This window comes from Megalops cyprinoides, chromosome 10 (genome assembly GCF_013368585.1).
Source record: "Megalops cyprinoides isolate fMegCyp1 chromosome 10, fMegCyp1.pri, whole genome shotgun sequence".
In the NCBI taxonomy this organism is placed as follows: Eukaryota; Metazoa; Chordata; class Actinopteri; order Elopiformes; family Megalopidae; genus Megalops; species Megalops cyprinoides.
Genome location: NC_050592.1, coordinates 37,553,923 through 37,573,559, shown reverse-complemented (window position 1 = coordinate 37,573,559; position 19,637 = coordinate 37,553,923). Strand labels below are relative to the sequence as shown.

Sequence of the window (19,637 nt, the reverse complement as noted above, 5' to 3'; positions counted from 1 at the left end):
GCTTGTTATTTTCCCTTATCACCCACATTCACCTGATGCAACTGTAATTATTGCAGCACCTGTAGTAGTTGTAGATAGGCCTATATACACTGGGGTCCAAAATTATTGGAACACTCACTTTTTTTTCTGAAAATATTTTTGCTCCATATTCCATCAGACATTGGGAAAGTCATATTTATGTCAATGTCAATTTCAGCTTCATCTTCTGTGACAATGTTCCAACCTTGTTAGGTTTATATAGGCTTCAGTATGAGTGTTCAATTAGGGGGCAGGGCAACGTTCAATCAGGCCTAATTGAAGTGATGGTCATTTTTGTTCACTTAACTGCACTCAATAAGTATGTAGGTACCTTTTAAAATTAAGTTAATGCCATGGAATTGTCCGTTTGTTTGGCAGAATTAATGTCATACATTATTAAAATGTTGGAAATAAGGGTAGTCATCAGGCAATCGTGTGCCAACCACATAAAGAGATGTTTTGAAAATGTTAATAGTTAGTAGTAGTTAGTAATAGTAACTGTTTTCGCCACACCATAAATTAGGTTCGAGTGATAAAACTAATAGCTACATGGACACATCCACAATTAACCACAAAATGCCCAGGTGTCCCAAAAATTTTGGACCCTAGTGTAAGTGTAACAACTGTAATAATTGTGTTGTGTTTTATAGAACCATACACATACATCAAGAAAAATAAAGAGTGACACTGGGACACCTGTGTTCTGCATTTTTGCTGGATGCTCCAGAGTGGTCACACCTATCCCAAACCACATCACCCTAAATCCCCCTTAACAATGTCCCTTGACTTGAAAGCTGCACACCGTTTCTTCTTCTTCATACGTATATCTGCATTGAACCAAGGCTTTTGATTGGGAAAAACATAAATAGTTCGGGAGGGGGCACAGATGGAAGTGCACCAGTTAATATAGCTACTAACAGTCTCTGTAATCGTGAATATTATTTGTGACCTCCTTGAAAATGTTCATGTCCGTAGCCTCTAGGCAGCCCTGCAAGTCTGCCAGTGCACTGTCAGTCCATATCTTAACAGTTCTAACTGTGACTGGATTAGCTTTCAGCCTTGTGGTGTAGGGCTGTAACAGGATTGCCAGGTGGCCAGAATTACTGAAGTGGGGTTTGGGGATAGCAGTATATGCATTCCTTATGTTACTGTACCAGTGGTCCAAAGTGTTTCCCCTGGTGAGGAATTCTGGTGGAGTTTTTCCAAAGATTATAGTGATTAAAATCCACCAAAACAACAAGAGTGGCATCTGGATAGGTATTCTCATGTCCACTGATCATGTCTGTGTCATGTCAGGTGTGTGTCTGACCGTATTTCCTGAGAAAACCTTGTGAGCATGTGTTCCTATCTCACCTTGTTCCTCTGGGCCATCTTGTCTCCCTTCCTCCAGCGCAACACAGGGGTCAGCTGGGGCAGTTCTTTGTCCTCCTGTCCATCCAGCACATGGTGGCCCAGGCTGTAGGCAGCCTCGAACACGATGGGAGAGAAGACATCCTTCACCTCTTTCTGTGGAGACATGCAAAAATCCAATCACTGCCTATAACTACCCACCATTACTCAAAACCACCCATTTCAGTGCATATTTTCAGATTGAGCCCATGCACTCAGTGCTGAGGTTTGTCAGGGCAATATCTGTAGTTCTGCATAGCAGCTCTCCAACAGCAACTTATAAAAATGAGCACTGGAGACACATACTGTAGATGTCAAAAATGTTATTGTGTTATTCTGTGAAAACAGAAGAACCAGTTCTAAACCTGACAATGTCCCTGTTAAGGCATTGAAGATAAAGATAACTGGAAAATAAAGCTAGCTAGCTGATTAGCAAGGCAGCCTCAGAAATAGGTTTCTCTGTTTATCTCTTAATATGTCTAAGTAGCTATTAGCAAACTAGCTACTGACTGCAAGCTATTGCATCACATATTTTGCTAACAGACTCACTAGGAAATGTTAGGAAACTTCTGATCAGTAAATTCCCATAGGACTCAATTCAACAAAGTGACTTGACTAGAAGGCCACTGAACAGCTTGGGACCTCAAGAAAACTATTTTATGTGAAATAGAGCTTCATTTGAACTAGAGAGTGATTAACTCATGTTATCTTCATGCATATTACCTTAATTTGCATTCTCTTAATTTATCTCATCAGGCATGTGTGAAAGTAAAACTATCGTAGTGTGATGAATCCTGGAGGTGTGCCAAAATCAGCTGAGCTCTGTCTGGACAATTCATATGGAAGGACTCCACCCCATGAGTTGAACACATTTGAGTTGAACCATTTGCAATTAGCAAAAAATGATACACTTGAGCAATTTGAGAAAGACTTATTTGGGTGGAAAAAGTGAACAGGGGAACATCATTGTTGGAGGAGCAAACTGTGGAGATGAGATCACAGAATCACATGAATGCTGCTATTTTTGGAAGGATCAATGAAAATGTAATTCATAAGGTACAAGGAATCATGCCATGTATTACATAGACTGTACATGAATTCTACAATAATTGTGTTTGCTGCTCTGGAAACTATCCAAACTACTATTGCAGTAAATGGTCTGTGATGGGAAAGTACCCAAAGAAATGTTTCTTTTGGCATGAGTGTTGGAAATAGTAAAACTAAAACATTAAATATCACTAAACCCTCATTCCTGATCTGAGAACAGTGCTGACAGTGGGTGTGATACTGGGGCAAAATATGAACAGGAGCCAAGTTTGTATGCATGATGTTTAGACTGTTTCACTAGTAATGGAATTACTATTTTAACCCTATTTTAGACTGCATTGGCAGTAATGGAACCCCTGTGCCATGTACACTACCATTCAAAAGTTTGGGGTCACTTAGAAATTTCCTTGTGTTCCATGTAAACATACATGAAATGAGTCTGAGTAGGAAATATAGCAAAATGAATATGAAATATAGTCATTGACAAGGTTAGAAATAATGATTTTTAATTGAAATATAATTGTGTAATAATTGTGTCCTTCAAACTTTGCTTTCATCAAAGAATCCTCCATTTGCAGCAGCAATTACAGCCTTGCAGACCTTTGGCATTCTAGTTGTCAATTTGTTGAGGTAATCTGAAGAGATTTCACCTCGTGCTTCCTGAAGCACCTCCCAAAGTTGGATTGGCTTGATGGGCACTTACGTACCATACGGTCAAGCTGCTCCCACAACAGCTCAATAGGGTTGAGATTCTGTGACTGTGCTGGCCACTCCATTATAGACAGAATACCAGCTGACTGCTTCTTCCTTAAATAGTTCTTGCATAGTTTGGAGCTGTGTTTTAGGTCATTGTCCCGTTGTAGGAGGAAACTGGCTCCAATCAAGCGCCATCCACAGGGTATGGCATGGCATTGCAAAATGGAGTGATAGCCTTCCTTCTTCAAGATCCCTTTTACCCTGTACAAATCTCCCACTTTACCACCACCAAAGCAGCCCCAGACCATCACTTTGCCTCCACCATGCTTGTCAGATGGCGTCAAGCACTCCTCCAGCATCTTTTCATTTGATCTGCATCTCTTGAATGTTCTTCTTTGTGATCCAAACACCTCAAACTTAGACTTGTCTGTCCATAACACTTTTTCCAATCTTCCTCTGTCTATTGTCTGTGTTCTTGTGCCCATCTTAATCTTTTCTTTTTATTGAGATATGACTTTTTCTTTGCAACTCTGCCTAGAAGGCCAGCATCCCGGAGTCGCCTCTTCACTGTTCACGTTGAGACTGGTGTTTTGCGGGCACTATTTAATGAAGCTGCCATTTGAGGACCTGTGAGGTGTCTGTTTCTCAAACTATCTCAACCTTCTCAGTTGTGCACCGGGGCCTCCCACTCTTCTTTCTGTTCTGGTTAGAGCCAGTTTGTGCTGCTTTGTGAAGGGAGTAGTACACAGCGTTGTACGAGATCTTCAGTTTCTTGGCAATTTATCGCATGGAATAGTCTTCATAGACTAACGAGTTTCAGAATAAAGTTCTTTGTTTCTGGCCATTTTGAACCTGTAATTAAACCCACAATTGCTGATGCTCAGATACTCAACTAGTCTAAAGAAGGCCAGTTTTAATCAGCACAACAGTTTTCAGCTGTGCTAACATAATTGCAAAAGGGTTTTCTAATGATCAATTAGCCTTTTAAAATGATGAACTTGCATTAGCAAACACAACGTGCCATTGAAACACAGGACTAATGGTTGCTGATAATGGGCCTCTGTATCCCTATGTAGATATTCCATTAAAAATCAGCCGTTTCCAGCTCCATCAGTTTCCATTTACAACATTAACAATATCTAAACTGTATTTCTGATCAATTTGATGTTATTTTAATGGACAACAAATTTGCTTTTCTTTCAAAAACAAGGAAATTTATAAGTGACCCCAAACTTCTGAATGGTAGTGTATGAAGTGAATCTCTCATATGATGTTCACCATGTCCCCTGAGGAAAGGACCTGTCCTCACAGCATTTCTCAGCACAGGAAAAGGCAGGCTGGTAGATTGGAGGATTTCTGTCTCATCACCGCACTAATGACTGCCAGCGCTGGGCCAAACCCCGTGTGTAAACATAGCCCTCACTGTCCCCTTCTGACAAGCGCTCTCCCATGCTTCTCTCCTCTCTGTTTTATCACACAGCTTTCCTGTTCCCACCCATCCCCTTCCTCAAAAGCACAGTCCTCTCGTCAACCCATCAAGTAGCGCACCAGGACTGCCCCGCGCTGCAGGAAAGCCCAGCACCTACTGCCTAGCAACACTCGCAGTTATGACAGGAAAGAGGACAGTGCTGTTTGTTTTGGAACAGGACATGAATTGACAAAAACTGCTGGGAAGGGACTTATTTTTCCTCCCTGAAACAATATGCACTGGAGCAGAAGCAAAACATCATAAAACCAACTACTGTGTGCTACTATAAATAAATCAGCACTATAGGATTAACCTAGATCAGATGATATGATGGAAGAAACAGTTCTAATGCTCAAAATACAACCACCTAGCTAATTATCAGTATGATGATAAATAACATGACACTTTTAATAAACAGGTGAAAGATTCCCCTAACTATAATTCTGTTTGGGAATGGGGCCTTTTGTACCTCCACTAAATCTCATCATGTCATCAGACAGTCGCAGTGGAGTTACTGTAAATGAGCACCTACTCAGGGCATGATATGCAGCACTTTCCTCTAAAGGGATGCTCATTCACCTAGCCTTCTTCTGAATCCAGCCCCCCACAGGATGCATTTGGGATAGATGTCCCAAGACACGATTTATACTCTTACTCTTTCTCTATAGACTTAATGTGACATCACTATACTTCATTTTTTGTTTTTTTTTCACAACCTGCATCCCAAATCAAGACATAATAACACTGAATTTTATCAAGAAGTAACAATAAAAAAAAAACTCAAAACCCACAGATGTGTTGAGAAAGATGAAGATGACGTTCATGATGAAGCAGTGAGTTGAACCTTAATATGAAGGAGATCTCTTAGAGGCAGCTAAGATGTTGTAGATATACCACCTCCAAAGACAGAGCAGTTTCTGTACTGGCTACAAACAAAACAAATGAAGCAACCAGTCTCCTCTCAAAATTCAGGAGGAAGTTCCATTCAGATAATGCCTGTCTCTGTAGATGAGTACAGCCTGTTGGTGTGGGAGAGAGGCTGCTGGGACACAGCCAGAGGACTTGCATCCTGGCACAACATTAGGAAGCACTGGATGTCATTGTTTAGCCTTGCTTTGTTTAGCTTTTGGCTTTTGGCTTTTAGTAGCCTGCTATTATTATTCCCACCTCACACTGCAGCTCCTCGTCACACACGGGTATTATGTCCTGTATTTTTGGAACGTTTCTAGTCCCAGGGCTCCACTTGAATCTAGACTGGCTGCTGTTGGTTGCCTACAACTGGCCGGTCTGTATAACCCCAATGACTGTGCCTGACATATTTTCCACATTTACAGGAGACTCCCACAGCGACGGTGACAAACACACATCAAATGAGTCACAAAACACAGGTAACCAGTGCACCCGTAGTAACACACAGCTCAGAGTGGTTTGAGGTTTTAGTATCTGTCTCAAACAGATAACACAATTCATGCAGACTGACCCAAAGGGAATCATAGGTCTGGTTCCATAAGAGGGAGACTACATCCATGCTGCGGTATCTTCAGACATGCTGAGAGAAGAACAATTGAGGAGTTAACCATTCACAGGAATCTACTGGATCCTTAGAAAACATACTACAGACATACCACAGCATGAAGCCAAACGCCTGTCCTGTAGCTGAACATCAGCTGTTGCCCTAGAGCTGACCTTCATCTGTGTCCCTCTCAGCTTTCCAACACATCAGCGCTACAGCTGCTGCAGTGCGGGTACACAGGCTGAGCAGGGGAGTGATTGGACAAATGGTGTTCAGTCAGTTTCTGAATGGCTTCTGTTAACATTTGTACTAGGGCTGGGTGGTATGGCCTAAAATTTATATCGCGGTACAATTTTAAGCACAGACGGTAACGGTATATATCATGGTATATTAATTTTTCTTAAAATTTCAATATAAATGCTTCTGAAGGGGTAAAGCACTGGTATGGTAACTGCATGGAAACTATTACTGTACTCAGCTGTATTACTAGGACATATTTCACATAGTACACAGTAGGACTGGGCGGTATAGCCATACCGGGATATTGAACAGCTATTTTTAGCGCAATAACAGCTATCCCTGGTATGCTGCGTTAGGTTTTTTCCCGCATTGTTTTCGCTTTTGTCATATCTGAGGCGGGAGCACGCCTCCAGTTTTCTGAGGCCATGTGAAATGCTTCCAGGGGAAAAAACGCCACTCGTATTCAGGCAGGTGAACTGGAAACAGGGGAAGCCCGAACACTACCTTTAAATCTATGTGAATTATTTGTTTTATTGTTAATCAAGGAGGATAAAGGGAACAGGATGAAAGTAATGATAGATTTAAAGGTAGTGTTCGGCTTCCCCTGTTTCCAGCTCACCCGCCGCCAATGCTCGTATCTAGTCAACACTATTCTGCTTCCATGTGGTAGATAGAAACACATGGCTACAAAGATAAAGAGTGAAAAAATATGCTGTGTTTTTCACAGCTAATAGGTAAGTTAACCAACATATAGATACGAGTGAAATCTTTCTGCCCCAGAAGCATTTCATTGAACTTTGGAGGTGTGCTCCCGCGTCAGGTATGACTAACGTGAAAAAATACGGTAAAAAACCTAACGCCGCATACCGGGGATAGCTGTTATTGCGCTAAAAATAGCTATTCGATATACCGGTACGGCTATACCGCCCAGCCCTAGTACAGAGGTATTTTAAGAACATTTATTATGCAAAACTGCAATAGTAAATAGAAAAAAATACAAAACCTTTTCTCAAGTAACTTCCATCTCTGAAAAACACTTTTTCATGAAATAGGCTAAATAAAATCAAGCTGCACAAAGTGAAAATAAAAACTGACTTAAAGTTCTCTGTCACTACGACGGACTTCCATCAGTTGGATTCCAGAGAAGCCATGTATGAGATCAGTGTAGATCTGAAAGGGAGAAAAAGCGAGGGGAGGGGGTGTTATGGGACTCACGCTGCCAGGTGATAGGTAGCTGATTTGTATGGGCATGGGTAGAACATGGTTGAGAGGTGCATTGTCTGACTGAATGTTCTTATCAAAAATTTAGAAAACCATCCTAATTCTAAAGCCAACATCTTCACCTTTTAGACCAAGCAGAACTCCCCATTGACAGAAAATATTAAAATACAGCCCAGCTGTTTTACATACAAAACAGCACATAGGGCAAAAGCACAACACCTCCTCTCCAAATACATTTTTGTTTTTAGTAGCCGCAACTTCCATTATTTCCACAACTTCAGAGATTCCAGCATGACCACATCCCAGCTACGTAGCCAGCTGTGCGAGTGCAGAAGCCTTCCACATCCCTAACCACAACCCTAACCCTAACCCAGAACACATTCCAATTATACTTTTATCTTCGTACAAAAGGAAACAATCTCCTGTTGTTTATAAATTCACTCACCAGTTTTGCTGAAATTGCTTTCGTAACATCAAGCATATATTTTGATAAATTTTCACAATTTTGATAAATATTCACAAATGATAAATGGTCCCCTTATCTAAGCCACAGCATCAGAGCACAAATACATGAGATAATAGGGTGGAAGGGTAGACATTACACCCCACTCAGCAGTTAATCTGTTCATATCCAAGGCATTTTCAGAGACCAACATACCAATAGTGTCAAATACCTATCTGGCTGACACAGTAAAGCACATGCAGTGTGATTAGTCCAGCATAACTCAGTTTATCACAGCAATTGCAACCATTCATTTGAATAGTGTATTTGTGTAATTTCAGTAAAGGTCATTTCAATATCAAAATACAGTCATTCAAACTACATTAAGCAGAAGGTTTTTCATATCACATATCACATAAATATTATAAATATAAATTAACATATAACTGTATGTGTGAATGTATGTGCTGCCAGGGTCACAGTTTGTTTGTCATATATGTGCATTCTTTACACTATCACCAATGGAAACCTGCATGTGCCAGTTTTTCCATTGCATGTTGTAGAATACATACACAGTAGATTCAGTCTGCATGCACGGTCAGAGGTCCTGTTTTTCTCTGATTAAGCTACACTGTAAGTCAACAGTGTTGACAACATGCCTTCCATCACTGTGCTGCTCACATATATTTATTTGTGTAGCATATGCCTGTATCCAGGGCAATTTACATTACTTCCAATGGCTTTATGGCTGGAGAAAGTCAGTATGCGAGTACTTTGCTAAAGGGATTTATCACTGCAGACCCAGAGTGTAGGCCTTATGGGCGATGACTCCTCTCCCAGGAGTATCATTACACCCTGACTTTCAGCTGTGAACTGAACTCTGAGCCACGGTGTCCTTGCCCTCTTGTCCCCGTCTCGTCTCCCAGAGGTGCTGCCTGCTGACGGAGATGGGGTGACGACCTTCCAAGCCACTGCCTCTAAATCCCTCACACAGCACAGGCCATGTAATCTGCACTGCCCAGCAGGACATGCAGTGAGAGGGTATGATTTACCTACAGAAGGAATGAAGAACACCATCCACACTAGAACCCAGCCCAATGGCAGTTACCAGGCTTTCATAAAAGGTATTTGGCTCCTGACCTTAACATGCTGACTTTTAAGCACCCGGCTGAACTGTAGGGAGCCTCAGCACCAGCGCGACCAGCATGTTGACAGACCCAAAGGGGTTTGCTTGTTTTTCTTTGTGCTTTCTGGTCTTCCAGCTGCCTTTATCAGGGATGTCCTGCCCCAGGTGGAGAGCCTCAGCACATTCAATGGCTCTGGTATTGGAGCTGGGGAGGCGGAGCCAGAATGCAAAGAATGTGTGACCAGTGTGGAGCCAGCACACATCCCCAGGACATGCGCAGCCCTGTCTCCAAATTTCACAACCGCCCTGCGAGTGCTGCTGCCAGCTGCAGCTAGCGCAGTCTGCATTGTGGAAAACATGCCTAGAACCGCCAAGCCCACACAAGCTGTCAGAAAGTCTTTCTGTAAAAAAGTGCATGGTCTCATGCAGAGCGCAGTGTTACATGTTCCTTGAGTGCAGTTCACCCTGCTGCACAGGACTGTCCTTCGGTATGCCCCACGCTGCTCTCTGCGTGCTGGTGCATTGAGCCTCAGCTGAGTTCACAATGTTGTTTGTTTTGAATCCTCTCTCCAGTTACCACTGATGTTTGTTAAACTGCTGGGCCTTACTCCAGCAGACCATACAATGTTTACTGTGTTGCTAGATGGGAGGAATGAGTTCCATTCCCTACAGAAAGCGAGATGGAAATGAAATTGCACTGATGTTGCTTTGTGTCCTCATTTTCACCCCCGACCATAATGACTCTCTCCCCCAGGGAAGGGAATGCTGCAAAGAGGCAGGAACAGACCCAGGTCTGTGTGCACATATCTGGGAGATGTGGTCAGCCCTTAATACTAACATCGATACACGGCCCAAAACTAATCCAAGATTAACAATCCAAATCTTGGTCCAAATCAGAGGATATTGGCAGTATTTACATAGACATCATCTCCCACAGACAATGCCCACTGGGTACGTGGAATGGTACATGCATGTGTGTCTGTGTGGGTTTGTCTTAGTTTATATACTGTAAATACATATAAATGCAAATGTGTGTGTGTGTGTGTGTGTGTGTGTGTGTGTATGTATCCATGCGTTTATGTGTGCAAATTATACCTTTATAGCAAATCTCTTAGTTGAGGGACACGGCTTGGTGTTGGCATGGATCGTAGAGTCTCTGGTGGACTAAGTAGTCATTGCTGTCACTATAACATGGCCTGGTGACTGTGTGTTCAACTGATCCGGCTTTGGTCTGGTGTTGACAGCCTTAGTCCTCGCCCTCATGATCATCTCAAGTAATTTTTTAATTACTCAGTTGTGTAATTACCATTGTCTATATAATTCAATTGTCTTAAGTACTTTATACAACTTCATTATCGCCCAGTGCTGGCCAGAAGTAGATGGGCTCCCCCTCTGAGCTGGGTTCTGCTCAAGGTTTCTTCCTGTTAGGGAGTTAGGGAGTTTTTAGGGAGTTTCTCCTTGCTACTGTTGCCTTATGCTTTCTCTCAGGGGGTCTCAGGCCTGGTAACAATGTAAAGCTGGTTTGTGACAACTTGTGTTGTAAAAAGCGCCATATAAATATGTATGTGTGTGTGTGTGTGTGGGACCACGTGCATGTTCCTATTTGTATCCTTGTGCGTGTGTGTGTATCATCTGTACCATCTCCACCTCACAGATGAGTGATGGTTTATCTATAAGCCCTTTGATTAAACACCACAGCTTTCCTCTGAGTAAACTGGGGAGGATGGGTGTTCCTCAGGAAATTCCTTGTAAGTGCAGAGGGCAAAGTGACAATCATAGAGGAGGGGACATGGCCCTTCAACATACAGGATGTTCTGCTGAAATATTCTGAGAACACTGCCCCCTAAATAATAATACCCACATCTGTTAGAGAAGAGGTCTATGAGTTTTTTGAGGTGTCACTTCCAGGAAGCAGTACATGCAGTACAGTTAGACTGCATGTAATGGACTGCACTTGTCTTCTTAGCTGGCTTCGTTGGCCACAGTGAAAACAAGGAACAGATACAGAAAACAAGGGACAAATATCAAAATCCTGAGTCACAATATGCCACAATGCCTCTGATTTATGAGTATACCTAAACCACCTGATACTGTGTAATTTTGAACAGTGAGTATACCTAAACCACCCGATGCTGTGTAATTCTGAGCAGTGAGTATACCTAAACCACCTGATCCTGTGTTATTCTGAGCAGTGAGTATAGTTAAAGCAACTGAACCTGTGCTGTTATGAACAGTGAGTACACTTAAAGCAACTTATCCTGTGTTATTCTGAGTAGTGAGTATACCTAAACCACCTTATACTGTGTAATTCTGAGCAGTGAGTATACCTAAACCACCTGACCAAATTTGTGAATTTTATTCACAAATTAAAATTCCAGTGAAAATCCAAACACCAATACTTGCAGGATTCATAATTTAACCCCAGGAAAAACAAATGGAAATGTTGTAAAAATACTTTTTTTCTGTAAAAGTATAAATAATGTTTAAATAGTGCAAACTTAACTTAAACTTAAGTCTTAAACTACGCTGCAAAACATCCAAACGGTATATAAACCTACCGCGACACTATTCATACATAGCTGGCAGGGCCGTTTTTGAAAAATACTTCCTTGACGGCATGTTGTACTGTTCTATGGTCCATTTTCTGGATCATTAGCCTGAATCCCTCCTTGTCAACAGTTCAGATTGGCAACATGTCTTTGTCTAAGCAAAATGCCACCACCTACATCAGTTCGTTGAAGCGTTTACTTTTTTTTCATAGGAAGTGCCACTGGCAAACACACTGACAATACCCTTCTGAATTAAAGGAGTCTGCTTAACGTTACTTGTTGCCACTTTCTCCTCGCACAACTTCTGGCTTTCCTCATATCCTGATTGGTGTTTTTGCTTGAGGTGGTGGAACAAATTTGATGTGTTTCCACCCTTTATTGATAGGGGTTTTTGACACACTTTACAAATCACAGACATTTGATTCACATTTGATTTGATTCATCTTTGTATCCAACCCACTTCCATATTACGGAGGAAGCTTGTTTTTTTTGGGATTAATTCTTACTCCTCGTCTAGAGTTGGAACTCCGCCTTCCGCCATGCTTGTTCTCGTTCTACATCTGAGATGGCAAGATGCCCACGTTGTGGCGCATATGTAAACACGTCACCAACTATATCATCATTATCGCGATATGACAAATTCTTATCATGGGTACCGGTATATCATGGGCGATACAATATGGCACAGCTATACCCCATACTGTGCCATGCAAAAGTTTGGGCACCCCTGGTCAAAATTTCTGTTACTGTGAATAGTCAAGTGAGTAGAAGATGAACTGATCTCCAAAAGGCATAAAGTTAAAGATGAAACATTCTTTTCAACATTTTAAGCAAGATTCATGTATTATTTTTGTTTTGTACAATTTTAGAGCGGAAAAAAGTAAAGGAGCACCGTGCAAATGTTTGGGCAAGATATTGGAGTTCTCAGATAACTTTTACCAAGGTCTCAGACCTTAATTAGCTTGTTAGGGCTATGGCTTGTTCACAATCATCGCTAGGAAAGGCCAGGCAAATCAAAACCACGTTTGACTGCAAAAGACCTTCAGGAAGATTTAGCAGACTCTGGAGTGGTTGTGCACTGTTCTACTGTGCAGCGACACCTGCACAAAAATGACCTTCATGGAAGAATCACCAGAAGAAAACCTCTCCTGTGACCTCACCACAAAATTCAGTGTCAGAGGAAAGGAACATCTAAACAAGCCTGATGCATTTTGGAAACAAGTCCTGTGGACTGATGAAGTTAAAATAGAACTTTTTGGCCGCAGCGAGCTAAGGTATGTTTGGAAAAAAAAGGGTGCAGAATTTCATGAAAAGAACACCTCTCTAACTGCTAAGCACGGGGGTGGATTGATCATGCTTTGGGCTTGTGTTGCAGTCAGTGGCATGGGGAACATTTCACTGGTAGAGGGAAGAATGGATTCAATTAAATACCAGCAAATTCTCGAAGCAAACATCACGTCTGTAAAAAAACCTGAAGATGAAAAGAGGATGCCTTCTACAACAGGATAATGATCCTAAACACACACACAATGGACTACCTCAGGAGGCGCAAGCTGAAAGTTTTGCCATGGCTCTCACAGTCCCCTGACCTACACATCATCGAAAATCTGTGGATCGACCTCAAAAGAGCAGTGCATGCAAGACAGCCCAAGAATCTCACAGAACTTGAAGCCTTTTGCAAGGAAGAATGGGCGAAAATCCCCCAAACAAGAACTGAAAGACTCAAAAGCTACAAAAAGCGTTTACAAGCTGTGATACTTGCCAAAGGGGGTGTTACTAAGTACTGACCATGCAGGGTGTCCAAACTTCTGCTTCTATTATTTTGAAACTGTAAAAGATGGAAATAAAAAAGTAATCTTGCTTGAAATATTAAAGAAATGTGTCATATTTAACTTTATGTCTTTTGGAAATCTGGTCATCTTTTACTCGCTTAGCTATTCACAGTAACAGAAATTTTGACCAGGGGTGCCCAAACTTTTGCATGGCACTGTACCTATACAGCACTGGGTGTTAGGACTTCTACTCCATATCTATACAGTAGTGAGAGTTAAATAAAATAAATATTGGCATTTAGCAGATGCTCTTATCCAGAACAACTTACCTAGATCACATTTTTGACATGTCACCCATTTATACAGCTGGATATTTACTGAGGCAATTCTGCACAAACTGACAGATTACATCTGGTCCCACAGGGGCACTGTTCCTGGCTCTGTTTCTCTCATGCAAACAGAGACATCAGCCTCCTTTGCAATGGAGGAGGTAGCACTCAGCTGCAGCTCCACCACACTGCTGACAAATTCCAAACAAAAGCCCAGTGCAGTGCCACAGACAAGCGGAGAGGGTGAAGAACACATCCTCCCCTGCTGGACTGATGATTGGCTAGTACACTAGTAATACTTATACATGACTGAGTTTAGAATGCCACTGTTATGCACACCACACCAATGCTTAGATGCTTGCCTAACTACATTTGGAGTAGCACCACCGAACTCTGCCTCTAACTAGGTTTGCAGACCACTGTGTAGTTCTGCAGATGCCTTGAAAATTCGGTGGCAATTCCTTCCTTCCTCCACGTGTGATAACTGTGTCTGTGGTGTTACATCACTGACGCTAACCCCACAGACAAGCATCCTGCAGTACCAGCATGTCCCTCCCTGCGCACCACAAGTGACTCTAGACCTGCATCCCTGCCACCTCTCTGTTGTGTGTATTTTTAACACCCACTTCTGTGTTTCTTATTTTTCCATCCTCCACCTAATAAATGGGTGCAGGAGCCAGTGTACTGTTAAATGAGGGACAGCTGCAAGTGATTACCTTCATGCAAGGTAGTTTCACTGTATCTGCTTTCCTGGCCTGGAGTAAATGAAACCTGGGGACTGGCACAGAGGGACTGGGCTCTGTGGGGCTTTGAGGCAAATAAAGCAGGCAGTGTAGCAGTCTCACCATAGCCCTGCCATAAACCTGTGCTGCTGCCAGTTTCCAGCTAAGATTCCAAACTTACGCATGTGGAAGTGCACATGCACACAAACACATACACACACACAACACAAAAACTAAGAGGCATTACAAATGCGTGTGTGTGTCCTACTGTGATGTTTGATGCTGTCCCAGCTGCTTGCTTGGAAGGGGAGGGAAGGGGAGTGTTTAATATCCTTCCAGATCTCAGTCCATGGCAGCAGGGAAGGCTATGGGAGAGGACGTATCTCCTCTATGGACACACCAGGGGAATGTCCTGCATATAGCATGCAGCTGCTCCGATCCCATCCTCAATTCCAAATGTCACCAACTGCCCTATACTTAGATACTCTCTCTTTAGACATAAGTCAGTGGTAGAGGGAGAGTGAAAGGTGGTTGAGTTGTTACTGAAAATTAGGGATGTACGATGATATCGGCACAGCATCGGTATAGGCCGATAAAAACTTAAGTTAATTATCGGCATCGGCAGATAACAAAATTTCTGCCAATGTGCCTGGCCGATAAGGTGACGCATTAACTATGTCCACGCGATGACGCTAAATGTTTATTATGAGCGCCAGCAACAAGCTTCAACATGTCAGCTGTATGGAAGTATTTCAAAGTATCTGAAACAGATAACAAAATTGCTATTTGCAAAGCTTCTCACTCTGGGAGGACGCTAGCTGTGTACTGATGAGCTTTTCTCTGCTTCTGGAGGGGTGTGAGACCATTTTTAAATAACGCCGCTCCGTAAGGAGAGAATGCGATCTGAAATGAAACAAGACAGCCCGCGATCGCCGAGCTCGTGCTTTGGGACTCGAACGGAGGGCCTAATGGTTTTGACCGACCCCCTAGCTAGGTTTCTTACCCAGGGAGGATGCTAGCTGTGTGCTGTTAAGCTTCTATTTGCTTCCGGAGGGGCGTGAGACCATTATTTGATATTGCGGCTCAGTAAGTAGAGAATGCGATGGGAAATTGAATTGTTACATAGAATTATTCTATGTAATTCTATTTGCTCAGTGCTGGCCAGAAGCAAATGGGCTCCTCCTCTGCGCCGGGTTCTGCTCAAGGTTTCTTCCTGTACATTAGGGAGTTTTCCCTTGCCACTGTTGCCTTAGGCTTGCTCTCAGGGGGTCTCAGGCCTGGGAACAATGTAAAGCTGCTTTGTGACAACTTGTGTTGTAAAAAGCGCTATACAAATGAAATTAAATCAAATTGAATTGAACTGAAATAAAACAAGACAGCCCACGATCGCCAAGCTCGTGCTTTGGGACTTGAACGGAGGTCCTAATGGTTTCGACCAACCCCTAGCTAAGTTTCTCACCCTGGGAGGATGCTAGCTATGTGCTGCTAAGCTTTTCCCTGCTTCTGGAGGGGATGTGAGAAAAATTTTAAATAACGCAGCTCTGGAAGCAGAGACGGCAATGGGAAATAAAACAAGACAACCCGCGATCGCCTAGTTCCTGCTTTGGGACTCAAACAGAGGGAGTAATTTTTGTGTTTATACACTTACACAATGACACTGGACAGTGAATAAAGTTTTCTGTAACTTTATTGTGTCACTGCTCATTCAAAATATACTATATATATATATATATATATATATATATATATATATATATATATATATATATATATATATATATATATCAGTGGCGGCTGGTGAGCTGGAAACAGGGGAGGCTGAATCATTACCTTTAAATCTATCATTACTTTCAATTTGTTCCCATTTATCCTCCTTGATTGACAATAAAACAAATAATTCACAGACTAATTGACACCAATATTGGTTTAATTTGACACCAAGGTTGTTTAATTAACAAGGATGGCAATTTGAACAATTAAGTGGCCAGTAATCCCAAAGCATTCTCTTAAATGTTTCACATTATAGTTTTCTTGTGTTACAAAATTCAAATTACAAATGGAGCTAAATTTAGTCAGATCGATTTAAATTACTGAGAATAAACTTTTAGGCTAGGTTGAGTGCAATGAACAATAACGTTTAGAACACAGACCTCACAACAGCTGTGATGTGTCATGAGCATTTACTGTAATTTAAATTGATAAATGCCATCCTTGTTAAACTATCTCGCGTTGTAGCTTTCGCAAGCATACAAACTACAGACAATCTGCGCTGTTTCGCGAGCATATCAGTGCCAGCTGGTGAGCTGGAAACAGGGGAGGCTGAAACATTACCTTTAAATCTATCATTACTTTCAACCTGTTCCCCTTTATCTTCCTTGATTAACAAGGAAACAAATAATTCACAGAATAATTGACACCAATCGTGTAAATGGAGTAAATGATTACGCTTGCGAAACAGCGCAGATTGTCTGTAGTTTGTGTGCTTGCAGATACCGATATAGTATGTACATACTATATCGGTATCTGCATCGGCAATTGGCCAAAATGAGTTTGAAAATATCGGCATATCAAATATCGGCAAAAATCTAATATCGTGCATCCCTGCTGAAAATAAATGAAGTTAATCCATAATCTCCTCTCAGAACAGTCACAAATAGCCAAGCAGACATTTCAATCCCCTATAAAATGCATTCAATATCAAATATTAACTGCTGTTTTTACTTTGGCTGGACTTCAGTTCTGAAAAGGAGGAAGAGTCAAACATCTACAGTATGAAGCTATTATCAGCACCTGAGGTATGCAAAGGAACTGACACCTTACACACGTTCTCCAGTTATGGAGGACACCATGTGCACATAAGTCACACTATTTCATGTCTCTGTTTCTGGGCCTGTGTTTAATATGGCCCATTCAATCAAAGTACTTCCATGAGAAAGCTCCTCATCTGAGATTATTCTCAGAATAAAACCTGTCCTGTAATTCTATCCATGTTTCCCTGTGCTTTCCAATCTCTCCAACAGGGGACCAATGAATAAAGGTTGTAGACAAACCATTTGAAGCCATACATCCATTACAAGAAGCCAAGTCCTTCACACTGTAATGTCATTCAGGGGGTCACAGACATTGGATTTAGGCACAGACATGTGAGGTATACACAAAGACTTAATCATAGTCGAATCTTAGCATTTGTCTACTGTCTTTTTATGGACCAACAACTTTTTATTTAACATGTTTGTTTTTTTTTGTTATAATTTTCACAATGCTCTTTAAGTTGCTTCTAGATACTTCTAGACAGCAGCACCACAGTATGTTCAGCAACAGACAGAAAGCATCTTGTCCACACTGTATCTCTCTCTGTTGAAGAGCATCTTTAACTCCAGGCCTTGCATTCTTCTAGCACATTGATTTGGGAGCTTGAACTAACTACTTGGTACACTGGACTCCAAACCCCTGGTGAGATTTGACAGATGCTGCCCTACTCAGAGTTTCAAAGAGGAGGAAGAATTCATGGTATTCATAAATAGCCACAGATTGAGAAACAGCCCCTGTGAAATTTGACTCCCCTACTTGAAAGGTCCTAACACCAAGAAAATAAGGACCCCTTAATGAAGTCCAAATTATTGCCTCATTCAAATTTAAATTATTTAACGTTTTTGTTTGATTATCTTTGATTGTACTATAAAATTATACTGATGCTAATGTTAAATTTGTTTTGCTCTCTTAGTAGCCTATGAAGAAAAAAAGAGAAATTATTCAAAAAAGAAAAATGACTGTCTTGTGATATGCCTGAGTATGAACTAACTTTTATATATTCAGAGTTACCTTTATATATTCATATATACCTTTATATATACCTTTATTTATTTCCCATTGCCTTCTCTGCTTCTGGAGCTGCGTTATTTAAAAAAATGTTCAGTTCAATTGTTTATGAAGCAATAGGCCTAACCGGTGATCGTTACTCTCACTGCTCCAAAACCAATTTGGCAAAAACAAATAAACAAAAAAAAAAAACATGTGCTCCACATAATAACAAAAAAGTGTCGAGTTCAGTTAAACACATGTAGGCTATTTGTCAAGGTGCGGCCTCTCCGTCCTCAGCGTTACAGGTTCCCTCTGCCATCTTTCCACCAAGTAAACTCAAGCTCGTATGTCTGTTAGGGATGTGCATCTCCATCACTGAGGCCAATGCGATACACATCTCGATGCATTGCGAACCATCCAATACATTAAAGATACATATGAAGCAACTACTAATACCATACGATACAATTCACCCCTATTGCGATGCAGTGCAATTCGACACGATTTGATTCAACACAATGCAATTCAACGCGGTACAATGCGATGCAAGAGAATATGATGCTATGCAATTCAATACGGTACAGATAGTTTGATTTATTTCTTTGGTTCTTCTTGCAGAGAGCAAATCATAAATTAACTTAAAAAGTACTATTTTTACCTCACATATATGTCCCTCTAGTGCTGCAACTCAATAAGCATCTCATTTATGCTATTTCTTTTTGACTTGAGTTAGTTGCCTGTGTTCTTTATAGCGGCACGGCATATCTCATGAAACGGCATATCTCATGAAAAATCCAAAGTGTCGCCAAACATTTCATTTGTAGTAATTCCGTGGAATGTGTGACTCTTTCTCCTCCATGATAATCTGTGACTCGCCTGGACACGCCTCCAACTCGCGCGAGACTTGACCGATAGACTTGATGAGAATTGGCCACTGATAGCAGTGGAGATGACAGAGCGCACTTGAGAAACAGTTTAGAGAGGAGGAATTAATCTAAATATAAAATTATTGGTCACATTTTTAAATAATAAAGGCATAGGGCCTCTACTAATAATTATATATAAATAAATTGGATTTTAATGATGCAAAGATGTTAGAAATGATGCATCTTGGGTTCATCCCAAATTGTATCCGGTGCACACTTTTTTAATCGGGGCAATCGCATCGTGAACTATTATGCCGGTGCACCGATGCGAATCGGTGAATCTTACCATCCCTAATGTCTGTATTCCCTTACTCCCCTGTCATAGGCATCATCCCAAGGATGGGTACGTGATGGCACGTGATGTCATACGGAGGCGCT

General features: G+C 41.5%; 1 protein-coding gene across 2 annotated transcripts in view; it reads right to left on the bottom strand.

Moving 5' to 3' along the window:
- The window catches only part of itga9 (integrin, alpha 9), a 148,147-nt gene that overhangs the window by 72,485 nt on the left and 56,025 nt on the right, over positions 1–19,637 (bottom strand). For both annotated transcript variants that reach the window (XM_036538801.1, XM_036538803.1), the window contains exon 16: positions 1,372–1,524. In XM_036538801.1, coding sequence (XP_036394694.1) covers positions 1,372–1,524 — 153 coding nt within the window. The remainder of the gene's footprint in view (positions 1–1,371; positions 1,525–19,637) is intronic.